Consider the following 16,030-nt stretch of genomic DNA (forward strand, 5'->3'; position numbering starts at 1 on the left):
ATACAGAGAACTTGTATTCATGCCCTCTTAAATACATTCTTTCGCAGCATTTATTCATATGGTATATTTTTTATGACCAAATCAAAGCGAAAAGGGAAAGTGCATTATCCCCGCATAACAATTAGAGACGTGTTTCTGCATGTTTCTTGATGTCCCCAACAAAAACGTATCAAATCAATTCCCTTGTGCCACTAAAATAAAAAACTTTCAGTTTCGATTGAAGTGGTTGGGGAATCCCCGCGCCTCGTCAAACAAAGCCACCCTTTTTCCTTGATTGTTCTTTAACCCTCGCTGTAGCATTCTTCTGTTGTTGTCTGTATTAACAGCTGGTCTTAACCATGTCTGAGGACCAGAAGCCAATTTATACGGATAATAGCCGTGAAGACTTCGATGTGGACTTCAGCGGAAGTGGAGGCAGCATAAACAGTACACAGCGGGACTACGGGAGAGAGCGCGCAAGAGAGAGCAACGAAAGCGTTGCTGATGACAACTCAGAAACAGAAGAGGATGAAATCATACATTTAAGTTTGGATAAAGAAGAGAGGGCTGAGATGTTAACTAGGCTGAAAGCTTATATCAGGAGCACATTTCAGTGGTTTCCAGACACCGCTTCCGCCACAGAAAAGGCGATTTGCACCACAATGCAGGTTCTAATCGAGGGTATCCTCGTATGTTGCTACGGCTTCGACATGGGTGCCTTTAACAACAGATCCCTGGTTAAAGAGGAAATGAATGAAACTGTCACTGCGGCCAGAAATACCATCTGGTCTCTGAGGTTTCTGGAACTGAACGTCCTTGGGGTGCTTTACTTTCGGAAACGTCACCTTGAAAGAATGCTATCAAAAGTGATTTTGACAAGGCGATATTGGAAGAAAACCCAAAAAACCATCAGTAAAGCAATCCTTGCTGTAATTTGCTGCGTGATCTTCTTCCCGCTCTTACTGAAAGCTGTCCAAATGAATTTGTCGACTCAAAAAGTGGCGTCTTTTAGCATGGAGGAAATCAGTTTGGCGATTTCTCTGTCACTTATCGCTCGCCTTGTAGCGCTGCCGATGTTTGTTGGCTTCATTTACGAAGTCTACATCATCTTCAGTCACATTCGCTTTTTCAAAGAGCAGATCCAAAAGTGGCCCGAGGATAAATTCGAAGAAGCGAGGAATCGGTTCATAGATATCAAAAAAATGATTCGGGATGCAGAAAGGTATTTTCAACCTTTCCTCATTGCACACCTACTCCTGCTGTTGATACTACTCATTCCGTCAATATTTTCTTGTGCTGAACGCTTCCAAACTGAGATCTACTACCGGCAGAAATACAGCGACCCCATGATGTTAACTCCAGCAGCACAGATCCCATCAAACACGGGCTTCACTGTTACTAATGTCAGTAGTTTTTATAACAACAATGAAATGGGATTGTTTTTAAAGATTACAGGTCCGAACAACACTCGTCACCAAGTCAAGACATACAAGCTACCATTTGAGTACACTGATAAGCTTACAGACGTAAAAGAAGTGATAAGGATTGGTTGTAGTGCTTTAGGTGATTTCCTGGAAATGCTGGTGTTATACACCCTGCCATTAATTTTCCTGGCTAAGTTGCACAAGATCATGACAAGGTTACCAGAAGTTGTTGGAGATCTGAAATTTTCAGAACAGAGGGAGGCAGGATACCTGTTCCAGAACGAGGAAATATTAGATAAGATGGTGGCAAAGCTGTCAACAGGCAGGGGTATTCAGATAATGGGAATGAATTTGACAGGTGTCAAGACTGCTTTGGTGACCCTGCTGCTGCCATTTCTAACGACCGCAATTCACCTGTTACTCTTGCATGTCGATCTTAACTAAAATTAAATGCATGAAAGGTCAATATAGTTACATGCGAGTAAATAGCAGCAGGGAGCTGCATGTGCTCTTTTTACAGAACAAAATTGCCACTTCTGCCTACCCCCCTCCACCCCACCCCCCCCCCCCCCTCTTCAACCAGAAAATAGGCAAAATCACGTGAATAGTAAACACAAACCTGTATATTCCAGTATAAAGTGTAAATAATTTGTACAAGATAACCTTGTGACATTTCTTTAAACTTACTATTTGTTGTTTATTTTATGTGAGTAAAGCCTGGGGAGATAATTTGCATGCTATTTTCAGTTATGTAGTTTACCTGCCAATAGAGCAAAATGTCTACCAGGAAACCACATATTTTACAAAACTTGCAACATATATTAGGGTGATTAACCTCAGTTTGGTCAATGTAAAGCACTCATTTGGTATTTTTGAATCATGTTATAGTTATGTAAGAAATTTTCAGGAGTTTGATAATATACATTGCAGCTAGAAAACTGAAGACTGTTTCATTTCACAATTAAATATTTTGATTTCCCAATATTATCAAATCCTTTTTAAGAAATCATTTAAGATATCAGAAAAAACAACTCTGAGAGTTGTTTTATTGTACATTTTTTTAAGGAAAATTACGACTAAAAGGTTGTGGAACACAGTTCATTGTTTGTCCAAAAAAGAATAAAAATGCTATTGGAAATCCTTCATTGTGCATGCAATCTACATCAGACCTTCATGTACCTGTTAGCTTATAAGTGAATACTCTGTTGGATACCTGATTTCTAGAATTAACTCAGTAGGCTCTTTATGAAAACTAATAATGAGTACAATGTAATATAGATCAAAATTATTGGAACTTACTGTTCCAATTTCATTTTATTATTTTGTTTTATTCAAAACGAATGCATTATTACAGTATGTAGCTTTAGTCATGTTAGTAAGGAACAATTGGGTTCTAATGTACACCATATTTTGTAATTTCAGTTACATTTTTCTATGAAAATAAAATTTTAAAAACATGAATAAATACATCAATACAACCATGTTTAGAACGAATGGCACAGGTTTCTTTTCAAATCACCTCTGAGATGAGAGCTTACTTACAAGGTATCAACATATTTTAAATTTCATGTCATGGTGATGTACAAAGGCTAAGTTGATGAATGTTTAAATTCATTATTAACAGTTAATTTTTCTCATCTTCAAGCCCAAATCATTATTCTGATCTAAATTATTCTGCTAAATAGGAAAGTTACTAAGGCCACCCAGTGACTAGCAAAGTCCAAGTGCGACCATTTACTGAGAGTATGCTTCATTCCATAACCCTAAACCATGAAAGTAAATGGAAAAAAAATGAGAATTAGTAGATAAGATCAGGGCCGAGTTGTTCAAAGCTGGGTTAAGATAACCCAGGGTTAGTGGGAGATTTAGATTGAGATTTTCCCCAGCAGTATCATATCCCATAATACTAATATCACCTTGTAGGGCTCATCACAGGCTTTCTTTTAAGGGTCTCGTTTTTGCAAAAAAAGCAACAGTTACTGCCTCTCCCTCCCTCCCCCTCTCCTTCTCTGCAGTATGGATAATTTTGCTTGTATGTAAATTTTGATGTGAAGGCATGCACCATTTTAACATGCAAAATGCACCAACCGCAAGTACATTGGTAATTTTAAAGAAGTCTTTTGTCAGTTTCATCTGTGAATCTCTCATCCATGTGATTGTGATCGGTAAACTTCTTACTGTTGGTACCAGAAAATACTTATTACTTAAGGCTTGAATTTGTTGTTCTACTCATGTATTAAAACTAGACTTGAGTTCCCCTCTCACTCCTCAAACACAATACTTCCCTGGGTTTCCAACAATAACCCTTTATTTAAGCTAATGTTACCCACAATAAAACTTTCAAACACCCCAGATTCAACATCATATTAAGAAACTGAAAAACAAATACACTAATGCATTTGAAAATACAAACATGTACTACAAGAGGGGTTTCAGTTAAAATTAATGGATATGCCATAGGGTCTCTTTTATGTAAAAAAAAAATTCAGAATAGGCCACTCCTGAGTTCCAAAAACTCTCACTTTCAAAACGAGGCTAAGTGCAAAACCTTTGCTGTAAAAATGAGTTTTATTTGAATGAGAATAACAGTAGTTTTTATGTCAATGGCTTCACACTTAGCCTCGCTTTGAAACAGAGGCTTGGGGCAACTCAGAAATGGCTTACTAAATTTCATGCCTCCACATAAACTGGCTTTCTGGAACAAAAGGGCTAGTAGGGGCTCATCTTTTGGATGTGGGGTAAAAAAGTTAGCATTAGTACAGTTGAATTTGCATTAAGCAGCCACCTTCGGAGTACAAGTGCCTGCAAGTGGCCGCTCAGTGGAGATAGGCCGTTCAGTAGAGGTTTGTCATTAATTAGAATAATCTTTAGCAAGAACATCACTTTATTTTGAAACAAGCACACAATGGGAGAAGCATTACTGGTCCACAATCCATTGTCAACTTCTATCACGGACTGTATTATTTTTCCTTCATCGTATTCTTGAAATGAAGCCAAACCAATGCAAGTGGATATCAGTGTATCAAGTGCTTGGTGGCCGCTTAATTGATAGAGTTGACGACAAGGGGAGGTATAATTTCCCATTCTTTTCTACAATATTATTTCATCAGGACTTTGATCACTGGCCACTTAATAGAGGCTGTAGTTGTTTAATGGAAGTTTAACTGCATTTGAATATCATGATCAGACCAAAGTCCATGCAGTGATACATTGTATCAACTGTGTTTCAAGATTAGATTGGCCACTGTAGGGACGGGTGATAGAGAAGATGACATTTCAAGTGCTAGTCTTTTGTCAGGCCAGAGAGTGAATCCATGCAGTGATCAATGACTTGTTACTTACTGTAAGTTGTAACTTCATTAAAAATAATTAATATACATCCTTTTACCCTGAGTGAGCTGAACAAGATGGGTTGCCCTGGGTTTGTGTTCAACCAGACTTGCTGAGCTGGCAGAGGTGGGTAGTTAAGGCCATCTAAGATGATGTTCCACAAGATAAGACAAAAAGTTACCTTCTCCTGAACTTCTGTATCCCCTCCAAACATGATACCCAAATATGCCAAGTGAAACATTGAGAGAAAGCTAAAGCCAAGATTTGCAGCCGTTACCCAAAAGTTGCCCTGAAAGAAACGTACCAAATCAGTATTTTGTCAGTGCAGTAGCACAAAATATCTACATGTATAGATTTAAGTGTCTCAAGCCACACCCTCTAACCCCTCACTGCTTTTCTTGTAGCAGTTAGCAAGAAGTACAAGCTTAGAGCATATATTTCCCTTTAAAATATTTTAATAGAACTAACACTTATGTAACTATACACACTTTTTAATGTTAATATTCCACTATTTTCTTTAACATTGCAAACCAGTTCTTCAGTTTTGTTTTCTAGAATTAACAAACTCAATCAAGATAACGTGTTTAAATACAAGTAACATCTACTGCTTGTCCCCTGATGAGGAACTATCACATTGCTGTTATATCATCAGTCCTTATGCACATGCAAAGTTGAAAGGTATTGTGAATTTATAAGTACGGTGATGTAATGTAATGCAGCATTTTGGGTCTTTAACATATGCATTGTAAGGTCATTGAAAGAAAAAAATTAAGGAAATTTGATGTCTTAAGCGATTACTTGTTTAGCTGTTTGTTAGCCTGTGTTGCAGCTGGCCTACGCATCGTCCAGAGTGTCTGCGACGCAGGTTAGCTGTTTGTAACCCTCCATAGAGACCATGGGCAATTGTATGTGACATTGTTTAAAAAAAAAAATAGTTGGCATGCATTAATTATTTTGTTACTCACCTCTTTGTACACATGTCCACATTCAGGCCTGCATTTTCGTGCCAGTATACAGGCACTGAAAATTTTCCCAACCTTTAAACGAAACACTTAAAAAAAAATTAACCAGTGATTTCTAGTTAGTGATTAAAAACAGTGACAATTTGACAAAGAAGAACAGATGGACAAGCCGTTACATGTAATTATATTTTTCCTGCCATTTCCAGCGGTTTGAATAAGCACCCACAACCGACAAAATGTGTCGGTTATTTTGCTCCGAGACGTCGGTTACTTTTCTCCCCGAAAGAAGAAGTAACTAGAGTGCTTATGATGTCTTAAACAAATAACATATCATAAAATCTGACTGAAAATGTAAAGGCCCACTGGTTTTTAGTTATGCTTTAGTTATGTAAACGCTGTATTTCAGTCAATTCTTCACATGGGTCTTTGGAGGTTTACACATAATTTGTTCTCATTCAAATGTACATTTGCTCATTGCTTGTAATAAGTTGTGTGGCTGATAATAGGAACCTGAACGAAGGCTACCTTTTCTTGAATGAAAAACACACTCGATGGTAGGGACAGGGCAAGGAGAAATGAGCAGGAAAAACTCCTCCTTATTTTTTTCCCACCTTCTGACTTCGCCCCTCACTTGATCCACTATAATCTGAACCCCTGGAACAAGCTAGGTCTTTCCAGTCATACAAATCACCCAGTGCATGATTCTACATAAATTTGCGCTCACACCAAATAAAGCAACAAGACATCAAATTTGATGATATTCAATTATGAGCATATAAATCAACCAAAAGAAATGAGAAAAGGACATCAATAAAAACTATCATGATTTAAATTTAAGAAGGTCCTTGTGAACTTATTATGTGTACATGTAAACGTAATTTTAATATTATTATAGCATATGTTACAGGTCAAATTTATACTCAAGTTAAAATTTTTTAACCTACAATGTAAGTTGATTCTCAATTTCTTGCTTGTCTCCTAGCCCTGGTGATTATACATGAATTAGGGTTAAGGGACAAAGGAAATTGAGAATCAACCTAGATAAAAAAATTTCAACCTGAATTTAATTTTGACCTGTAGTACATAATATTATGTCACTATGACCATAACTAAATACCTCTTCAGTTTCAAAAACAAAAAAAATTGTTCATCCTTTTTTCACAATGGAGGAAACATTAGATATCGAGCCCTAAAAAATATTCTATCTATTCCTAAATTATATGTATTTCAATGCATTTTGGACTGTTAAATCTAGTGAAGACATTGTGTATCAAAGTGAGGAAAGATTTGGCTGACTCACCATGTTCAATATAGGCATATGTTCCTATTGAAATTAAAACTGCAGCAAGTTGAAAATTAATACCCTAAAAGACAAAAAAGGACAGTCATGAGAGCTTTTACTTTGGGTTATCTACTGGTTTACATAATAATTTTGTAATTTGTAATTATAAGATGAAAGCAAAAACATGTCAACAGCAATTATTCTATTTTTATTAATAATAAGGTCTCACTGACAGGCATAGGTAAAAAAAGAGTAAGAGTTGTTTAACCCTTCCTGGCAGGCAGAGATCAAAATAATTATTTAATAATTATAAAACATCCCATAAGGCCTGGAGGTACTTTTGTCATTAAGTTCGATAAAAGTAAAAGTGGAATCACAGAGATTGCTGGGATTTTCCTTTGAAAAGTACTTCAATTTATGTTAACATTATAACAAGAATTATTGTGAATTAAATAATTAGCTCTGGAAAGGTACACAAAGAACCATTTACTATTTGAGAGGTTGTTTTTTATAGTTGATACCCACACAGGTACATGTATAATTCTTCTTTTACTTACATGAAGCAAAGAGCTTAATGCAAAGGTCAAAAAGACAGCTGTAAATCTTCCAAGGGGTTGAGCTTTCTTGAACACATCTAAACAATAATTAAGGTAGACTCATTTACTTAAAAGAGATGTGACGATGGTGAATTTTGAGCCTGATGAATACAAGAGAAAGATGATTTTTTAAACCATTGACGCAGGCAGCTGGGTAGAAAAAATCCCAGTACTCCAAATAGGAATCGAACCTATGCACATGTACCACCTTGACTGGTTACCTATTAAGTCCAGATGCCCTACCACTAAGCTAAAGAAGACTCATGGGAGACTTGTGGGAACATGAAAGGCCACTAACCTAAGTTCATGTGACAAACAATATCCTGCATTATGGTTCTTATAATCTCAAAATGGTCCAGTAACATCATCTTGCAATGCATTTAGTGCTTAGCTAACAATTACATGCTGACTGGATTAGACTGGAGACCACTTGAACAGTAATGTGTACATGTAAATATCAGAATGACCACATTGGGCAATATTATTATTAAAACCATGTGTGGACTTATCTCTGGGGACGTGAAAAGAACTCTTGCCACCTGTTCAGTGGATAATGAGAAACACCCACTTTAAAAGTTTCATCTTTTTATAATCTTATATGGGTTCTGAGTGGCTATCCTTTTAAACAAGTAAAACAATAATAAGCAGCAGCTAGGACACATTAATGCACAGAGATAGCAATTCACTTCATTAGTAATTTCAATATATATATATATATATATTTAGTATATACACACTCAGTGATCTTGGTAATTCAAGCAATCTGATTGGTTAGCTATCTCGGACTATGACGTTATATTCACCGCGCTAGGCGGTGAATATAAAGCCGAGCAAAATCGCTGTCGTGAACTGGGTGTTTTGCCAAAGTTTCAAAGTAAAACCTGTTTGAAAATACACGAATATCCAAGTGCTGATGACTTTGAAGGCAAGAAAAGACTTCATGGTGTTTAAACAGCGTGATTTATTGTGAAGTGGTTTACTTTAGCTGACTTTTTGTACGCTCGAAGCTATGTTTACCACTACAGAGGAAAACGAGGTCGCTTTGTCACTGTTTTGTGATTTCGGGATTTTCTCGCAAGACCAATTTTGCCTATAAATAGAGGTTAATTTATGGAGAAGAGAGGAAGGCAAATATTTTCGAAAATTGTACGTGCCAGCAAGTTAACAAGGCAAAGAACTTTGGAGATAAACAACGCTTACCTTGATCGCAGCCGCTGTTGACAGCATTTGCAAGAAGCGACGAAGAAAACTTTCTCATTCACGGTGAGTTGACAGAAACAAATAAAGCTCTAGATACTTTTCTTCTCAGAATTGGGTAGTAATTTAAATTTTCGGCGTTTTCTTTTAAACCGTTGATGCTAAAGCTTACAAAACTCGATACAAAAGGATTAAAACTATCATTTGCCATGTTTGAAGATACTGTAAAGATCTAACTTTTGCGCATCCACTGTTTACGGCTTCGTGTTCACGCATGAATTTTCACCCGTCAATCAAACTAATGGTTTTTTAATGGTTTCCTTTCTGATTCTGTTGAGATCACTTCGTGTGAATATACTAAAACAATTATTCACCTCAGGCTCAGTTAATATTGTTGAATAATCCCCTCGACTTCGTCTCGGGGATTATTCAACAATATTAACTTCGCCTTTGGCGAATAATTGTTAAATATATATATATATATAAACAGTTAGAACATAAACTTACAATTTTTTAGAAATACATGCATTGGAATATTCCAGTGCACAACAACCTCGACCAAGGAGCGGGGAAGCTCAATGTGCTGTGGCCTTGCAACATCTGACCTCCTAACAGTTAGTACAAACAGTTAGTAAAGGTTATTAATCACTGTTTGACAGATGATTAGGAAAGAGGTAGATAGCTGCTTGACAACTAATAACAATAATAATTATTATTATTTAATATCCTTTGTTTACTATAAAACAAATAACTAATCTTAAAAAATTAAATTTTGAGATGACAATATGACTTTATAGTAGTGTGCAAATATTAAGTAGTGCTCTGTAGCCTGGGGCTAATGGATTTTGCTATCATGCTAGTGAATTCTGTTCTTTACATTTTGAAATCACTGGTGATCCCTGCAATCTGATTGGCTCTCAGCAGTTAGCCTTCAAAGCAGGCATATATTGCAGTGCGATCCATGATTTTTTTTTTCGGGAATAATGTTATCCAGCCATCTTGGACATTAATACTACTTTGTTGGGATGAGTCCAAAACTTATTTTAAGGAAGAGGTTGATAGGTTTAAAATAAAGGAGGGGGTAGCCTGCGTAGCAAGTTTTTCCAATCGCGTTATGGTACGAAAGTTAGAGTGGGAGCAAAAAAAAGGGGGGGGGGGAAGGGAGAAGAGGAAATGCTTGCCCGCAAACCCCACGATTCTGGAAAACGCCCCTTGATATTTTATGGTTCGGTTCATTTGTAAATTGACAGCTCGTCAAAATAGAAGTATAACAAACAGATTCCTACCCTGGATTACCAGATTTGCAAAATTACTTTGTTTTCTAATAGAACACATTCCAGGCGATTGCAAAAACTGTAATAAAAAAGGTTTATGATAAAAGAAGGTTAAAACTGCGGAATTTCTTGTTTTTTATTGTGTGGCTTTATCTAGTCTGAAACCTTGTTGAAACATCAAAAATGATTTGTCCGGAACAATTCACTCCGCCGGCTAAGTTTTGCAGAGCGGCTGCTCTTCAGCCCGTGTCTAAATGTTCTCTACAATACATGCCGCTAAATTTCCAATAAACAAAAAGAGTCTTTTCATTTCAAAAAGCTGACATATCGCTTGACATAATAGCTAGTGTCAAGTACCGATGTTCTGATTTACGTTGATGTTGTCTCCAACAAACAATCCATTTTTTCCTGTCAGATCTGCACACTGTCATTCCCAGTAAATTGGCCTTCCCTAGTCTCCACAGCTCGATCTCCCATTATACTTTAAAGACTCTGATCTCATAAACCTTTGCAAAAACACAATTCAAATCAGTCCAAAGCAATTGTAATCTGCAACCACAAATCAGATAAGACCAGATCTGTGACGCACGTAAACAAAGCATACCTGGTTTGATTGATGTTTCGAGTGCTAAGTAATCAACACTACTAGCACTGCACCAATCAGAAACTGTGTTCGTGGGCAAACGCAGTTTTTCAAAATCCTGGGGTTTGCGGGCAAGCGTTTCCTCCTTTCCCCTCCCCCGTCATTTCTTTTTTTTTTGCTCTCGTCCCAACTTTCCTTGACAAACTCGCGTGGAAACACTTGCTATGCAGGCTAAGGAGAGGGGGGGAGGGGACCGCCTCTCCCCCCTTTCTTGCCCCTCCTCCCTTACTCTTTCCCTTTGCTTTTAAAGATGGCGGCTGCAATCAATGTAAGTCTGAGTTTCTGCTAAACAACGCCTGCTCTGCAGGTTACTCAGCTGTGTGATTTATTCACGAATCACGATTTTTTTTGCTCTAAATCACATCTGTTTTAAATCGCGTCATTCGTGCTCTAAATTGCGTCATTTCTGTTTTAAATCTCACCATTTTCACTCTTTTTTGCACCATTTCTGTTTCGGGTACGAAACAAGATGTAAAAGCCTTTTTGTCTCCGCTTTTTAACAAACTAGCTACTAGATCAAATAAATATTGGTACTGACTGAATTCTGTGATTTCAAAATGGCTGTAATAAAGTGGTGATTAAACTTCGTGTCATGCAATTTTGGTCTGAAATCATACTTGTGCTTTAAATTGAACTTGTGCTGTGCCCTTGTTTGATTTTAAAATCATGCATATGATTTCAGACCAATTAATTGCACTCCACTCAGTTCAATTACCATAATTACCATTATTAACTTGCTGGATGGATAAGTGAAGTTTTTTTTAGGGAATTCAAATAATATATTAATATAGAATCACTGTAATCAATCCTGCTCGTCAAGACTGCTAACAATGACATGTGATGACATGAAAAATCAAAAGACAAGTGTTATGGACTTTTCAGAGTTTGTAAAACAAGCGGAATAACCATTATTACCAGATAGTTAGTTGCTTTCCTTCTTGATTAACCTCAGTTCCAATGCCACTTAATAAACTGGTACATTCAGACAGGAAACTCACAAAGTAATGGCTGAACCTGAAGGACATGGCAGACTGGTATGCCACAAACCATCTGAGAAGAGATATAAACAATAAAAAAGACTTGAAATAATGATTGTCAATTGAAATAATATGAAATGAATCATATTTTGAAGTAATATATCAAGCACGAGATGCTGTTTTTCATCACCAGATGAAACACCAAGAAGAGAGTTGAAAATACAACACGCAGCGGAGTATTTTTGACAAACTTCAAGGTGTTTCATCTGGTGATGAAACACTGTGTCAAATGCTTGATATTGCTTCTCAAACAAAATGATTTCAGAAGGAGAAATTAAGGACACAAAACTGAGCAGTTTTTCATCTGATTTCCAAACACTCATTGAACATTAATTTCCTTTAGTATTTTCTTTATGAATTATTAATTAGTTTAAGAACTGCCGATAAAGACATGAAAGTGAACATGATCTTCGCAGTGAAGATTTTCAGATTCTTTTTCAACCGCACAGATTGTTTTCATTCAACTACGAGGATCATCATTTCACTTTCACCTCTTTACCCACAGTTCAAAATATGATTTATTTCATATATTTCAATTCCCGTCATTTCCACCATGGGGTATTATACGAACTCACAATGGCCTGCTCTCCAGTTGGCTTGATTCAGCACAATATATAGATACATATAGAGCGTTGCGTCTGGTCATTGCAAAGGTCAGGGTTCGTTTCCTGGTCAAGCCTGAATTTTTCCGGTTGTTATTCAATCACTTAGCCTGTTCCAAGCGTTCAGATAGTGGAGAGCGGTGCGAAGTAAAGAAAGCGATAAAAAGTAGAGGGGGACTGGGGAGAGAGGTGAGGGAACTCCCTCTCTCTTCCCTCTCTCACCTCTCCCCCACCCTCGCTTTTATTTTTTTCGCGCTCCTTTTCACTTCGCACCGCTCCCCACTATCTGAACGCCTGGAAAAGGCTATCAATCACTTAGATTATTGATTCTAATGTGAAGATGATGTTCACCTTCATAGCAATTGTTATCTTGGCTGAAAAAGGCAACCTTTATTCTAAAAACAATGGGATAGCAAAGTCAAGATTGCAGAAAAAGGATGAGTGAGGATTCAAATGCTGCAATCACAAACAAACAAGGAATTACGTATATTCCTTCAAATTAAGCCAGGTGACACCATTTCCTGTTTCAAGAAGACCAGCAGTAAGAGGTCAAACCAGGGGAATTATTGAAACAGTGAGACCAAACAAACAATAAACAGTCTGACTTAGTTCGACTTTCTTGAACTATTCCTAGACTTTAGACACTAAAAACTAGTCCTAGGTTTTGTTCTTTATGCTAAATAGTAGCTGTGACAAGGTTTTTTGACTCAAAAAAGGTGATCCACTTTAACGCTTGGCGAAAACAAAGATGATTAAGGCCCCATTTAAATGGAGAAAAGTTGTCATGAGAAAGAGGGTCACCCTTCCATCCAAGTCAACATAATAAGTGTTTATATGGGAAGAAAGTTTCATCCTCTTTGTCTGAACCAACAGCGCTCACGCGTGCATGGTCTGATTGTCTAAAACAGAGCTTACGCATCCTCTAATTGTCTCGCCTTGACCAAGTTGACCTGGCCGGGTGAGCCAAAGTGTTGGCCCCCAAAAAAGGTTGACCGGGTCTAACCAAGCCAACTTTTTGTTTCTCCTGTAAACAGTTTGCCAAATTTCAAAAGGAGATGAAAGGAAAGTTGGCTGGCCAAGGGAAGCTCTGGTAGGCTAGTACCGGTAAACCTTCTTTCTGGGAAAAGTTTTCACCATATACCTGATTTTAATAATGATTGAGGAACTCACTTGAATGCATCCTCTTCAAAAATCCAAGGAGAAATGCAAGCTGATATAATCAGGCAACAATAGGAGATAACACAGCTTCTAATTACTCCAACCAACCATGAAAAACTCTGAAATGCAAGAAAGGAGACAATCTAATGGGCATGCCAGGAGACTGCATCATTAAGAACTGTTTAATGTCACTATGAGCTTTCTAAAAACCTCATGAAAAGTCACACAACTAAATAAGACAGGCAGTTAAACAAACAAAAGGATGGCATACTGTAATAAGGGGGACACAGCCCTGTGGCAGGTAATTAGCGACTTCAGGTTAAGCAAACAAATAACACAAGCCTCAATTATCGCCCCACTACTCTGGGGTAGGACAAGAAGTATTGGCAGAGCCTTTCTTTTCTCCTCAACACCACACCGGCTAGATCAGACAAGACGAAGGCTTTATGAAAGAGAGGAGGTTTATCAAACCTGTGACGTTGACAAAACCTTCATTGGATTAACCACTGTATAAGCACTATAAATTTATTCACCTAAGTTCACAAGTCTAATTTCAACTCATTTCCTTACCAATGGTTTTCCAACAAGGATTTGGCAGTAATCTGTGTATGTCATGAAAGGTCCAAACACAACTGAACTAACTGAAAGAGTGTAGCCAAAATACTCCAGAATATTTGGTCGTGTTATCACCCCTTTATCCACATCAAATGCCAAAGAAATTAGCTTCATTACCAGTACCATCTGTGAACCTAAAAACATCATTTAAAATAATACAAGGTAAGTTATTTGTGTAGCAAAATATGTTATAGTGGTGACAAGGAAGAGAAATTATTAACGGCCACCTAAGCGTGAGCCCCTGGGATACCAAACATCAACCTCCCAAAATAGTGATTGAAAACAACCTCCACTGCCCATTATTAGGGAAAATGTAGCCATGAAGAAAACATACCTCGAACCTGGTGCCAGTTTTCAGCTGTAACAATGAAAAGTTCACTGTAGAAAAGTCAACATAAAAGTTAATCTTAATTTTAAATGACACAGCCCATAATCCTCATGCTAGGAAATTGCCAAGAAAACTATCTACCAGAAACATCTTCTAGTAATTGGGAGCATTTAGGCTTAGTGTTTCAACTTGAAGCACTTACAGACAACATGTGTTTGCTATTTCCATTTTTTATCCCAGATACCTCTTCATTGTATGTGTGTGCATGTTTGGACATTCACTCGTACTTGCTTGTGAAACAAATTCAGCAGATTTACATGTATTTGACATTCAACACCTCAAGAATCACTAAAGGCTTGTTCAATGCACCTGTTCAATTCCTAGTCCTGCCCCGGTTGTTCCAAAGTTGGATAGTGCTATCCACTGGTAAATCGCTATCCAATGGATACATATCACAAAAACTAATTGCGCTATCCACTGGATGGTGATTTATCTAGTGGATTGGGCTATCTACCTTTTGAACAACTGGGGCCTGATCAACCATCAACATGGATAATCAATATTCTCGAATGACCATAAGTGGAATGATGTAAATTTGTATCAATTACTGCTGCAAATACTTGGTCCCTTGGAAACATACACAAGCATGAGGGATCACAGATTGTAGATCCATCAATAATAATTATTGTTTGACACAAACATGACCTCTTCATCTTGTTTTACATAGATGTTGTTATTGTAATGTGTATAGTCTGAAATGTCAGTCATCCGTCCCTCCAGCCCAACAAATCCACAAGGTGTGGATAAATAATATTATTATATGTACATGTAGCTTGAGTACCAATGGTGTCTACAATTCAGACTGTTTATGCACTGTTGTGGGTGAAAACTGTACAATGTCTGGTCCAACTGTGCCAAAGGTAAGGTCTGTGAGGTAAGCAAGGAGGCCATGCACCGGCAGAATCCACAATGTCTACTACTGTAGACATTGAGGTGATTTTCTAGGGAGGAGGGGTGGGGGTGTAAGGAGGACTGGAGTCATGCCATCACTGTGTGTAAAACAATCGCATGCAAACCATACCATGTAATTAAAAAGGCCACCGACGTACACGCCATGACAATTCCACGCTTTCCATTTCTCACAAAAAGGACTGGGTAACTCAGACAGCACAAAGTCAAAGGATAAAGGGCGTTCTTCTTAACGAATAGAAAGAGCGCTGCAATCCCACAGACAAATGAAACAAAGTGCACGATAAGCCTTGGCAGTTTTAGGAGTGATACAATTCGCAGGATAACACACATAGCAATAAGCGGTCCCACAAGCTCGACAGTTTGAAATGTTGTTGGCCCAGCACAAGACTTGAACAAGTAGAAAAAGCGGCCATATTTTTCCATCTCCTGGTACTCTTGGTACAAAGCCAGTTCATCAGGATCATCATAATACTCAACTAAGTGTTCATTGACTAAATCTTGGACCTGAAGTTCCTCCATGTCTGCTGTAGATTGAAATTTCCCGATCTTCTTGCTCTCTCCTCGCTACTTTTGTCGGCTTTCTCTCATCTTTCACGCGAAAAATTCCAAAGTTTCCGCCACAAATTGTTTT

The 16,030-nt window shown here is 37.6% G+C and overlaps 2 protein-coding genes across 3 annotated transcripts; one reads left to right on the top strand and one right to left on the bottom strand.

The window, feature by feature from the left end:
* The first annotated feature begins 331 nt into the window (after window positions 1-331).
* LOC140947376 (uncharacterized) lies at window positions 332-1,960 on the top strand. The gene has a single exon (XM_073396454.1). It carries the CDS (start codon window positions 339-341, stop codon window positions 1,845-1,847), a length of 1,509 nt encoding a protein of 502 aa, XP_073252555.1. The 5' UTR covers window positions 332-338; the 3' UTR covers window positions 1,848-1,960.
* Window positions 1,961-1,964: 4 nt separating this feature from the next.
* Window positions 1,965-16,010, bottom strand: LOC140947378 (protein-serine O-palmitoleoyltransferase porcupine-like). 2 transcript variants are annotated; one of them, XM_073396455.1, is made up of 11 exons: window positions 15,509-16,010; window positions 14,434-14,477; window positions 14,055-14,233; window positions 13,497-13,603; window positions 11,603-11,737; window positions 9,278-9,378; window positions 7,535-7,611; window positions 6,996-7,059; window positions 5,699-5,784; window positions 4,915-5,022; window positions 1,965-3,166 (listed from the first exon to the last, which is right to left on the bottom strand). In XM_073396455.1, the coding sequence occupies exons 1-11, from the start codon at window positions 15,916-15,918 to the stop codon at window positions 3,068-3,070; spliced, it is 1,410 nt and encodes a 469-aa protein (XP_073252556.1). In that variant the 5' UTR covers window positions 15,919-16,010; the 3' UTR covers window positions 1,965-3,067. The 2 variants fall into 2 exon arrangements, with proteins under 2 accessions (XP_073252556.1, XP_073252557.1); XM_073396456.1 differs by lacking the exon at window positions 1,965-3,166 and having other exon boundaries at window positions 4,913-5,022; window positions 5,699-5,770.
* Window positions 16,011-16,030: the final 20 nt, after the last annotated feature.

The sequence above is a fragment of the Porites lutea genome, chromosome 9, assembly GCF_958299795.1.
Source record: "Porites lutea chromosome 9, jaPorLute2.1, whole genome shotgun sequence".
NCBI classification, from domain to species: Eukaryota; Metazoa; Cnidaria; class Anthozoa; order Scleractinia; family Poritidae; genus Porites; species Porites lutea.

Excerpts from the sequence above, each read along its gene's own strand:
- LOC140947376 (XM_073396454.1), top strand. The coding sequence starts at position 339 with ATGTCTGAGGACCAGAAGCCAATTTATACGGATAATAGCCGTGAAGAC.
- LOC140947378 (XM_073396455.1), bottom strand. The coding sequence starts at position 15,918 with ATGGAGGAACTTCAGGTCCAAGATTTAGTCAATGAACACTTAGTTGAG. Across the intron at positions 14,234-14,433 it reads AAACTGGCACCAGGTTCGAG|GTTCACAGATGGTACTGGTA; the intron begins GTATGTTTTCTT and ends TGATGTTTTTAG. Across the intron at positions 7,612-9,277 it reads GCATGTATTTCTAAAAAATT|ATGTGTTCAAGAAAGCTCAA; the intron begins GTAAGTTTATGT and ends ATTATTGTTTAG.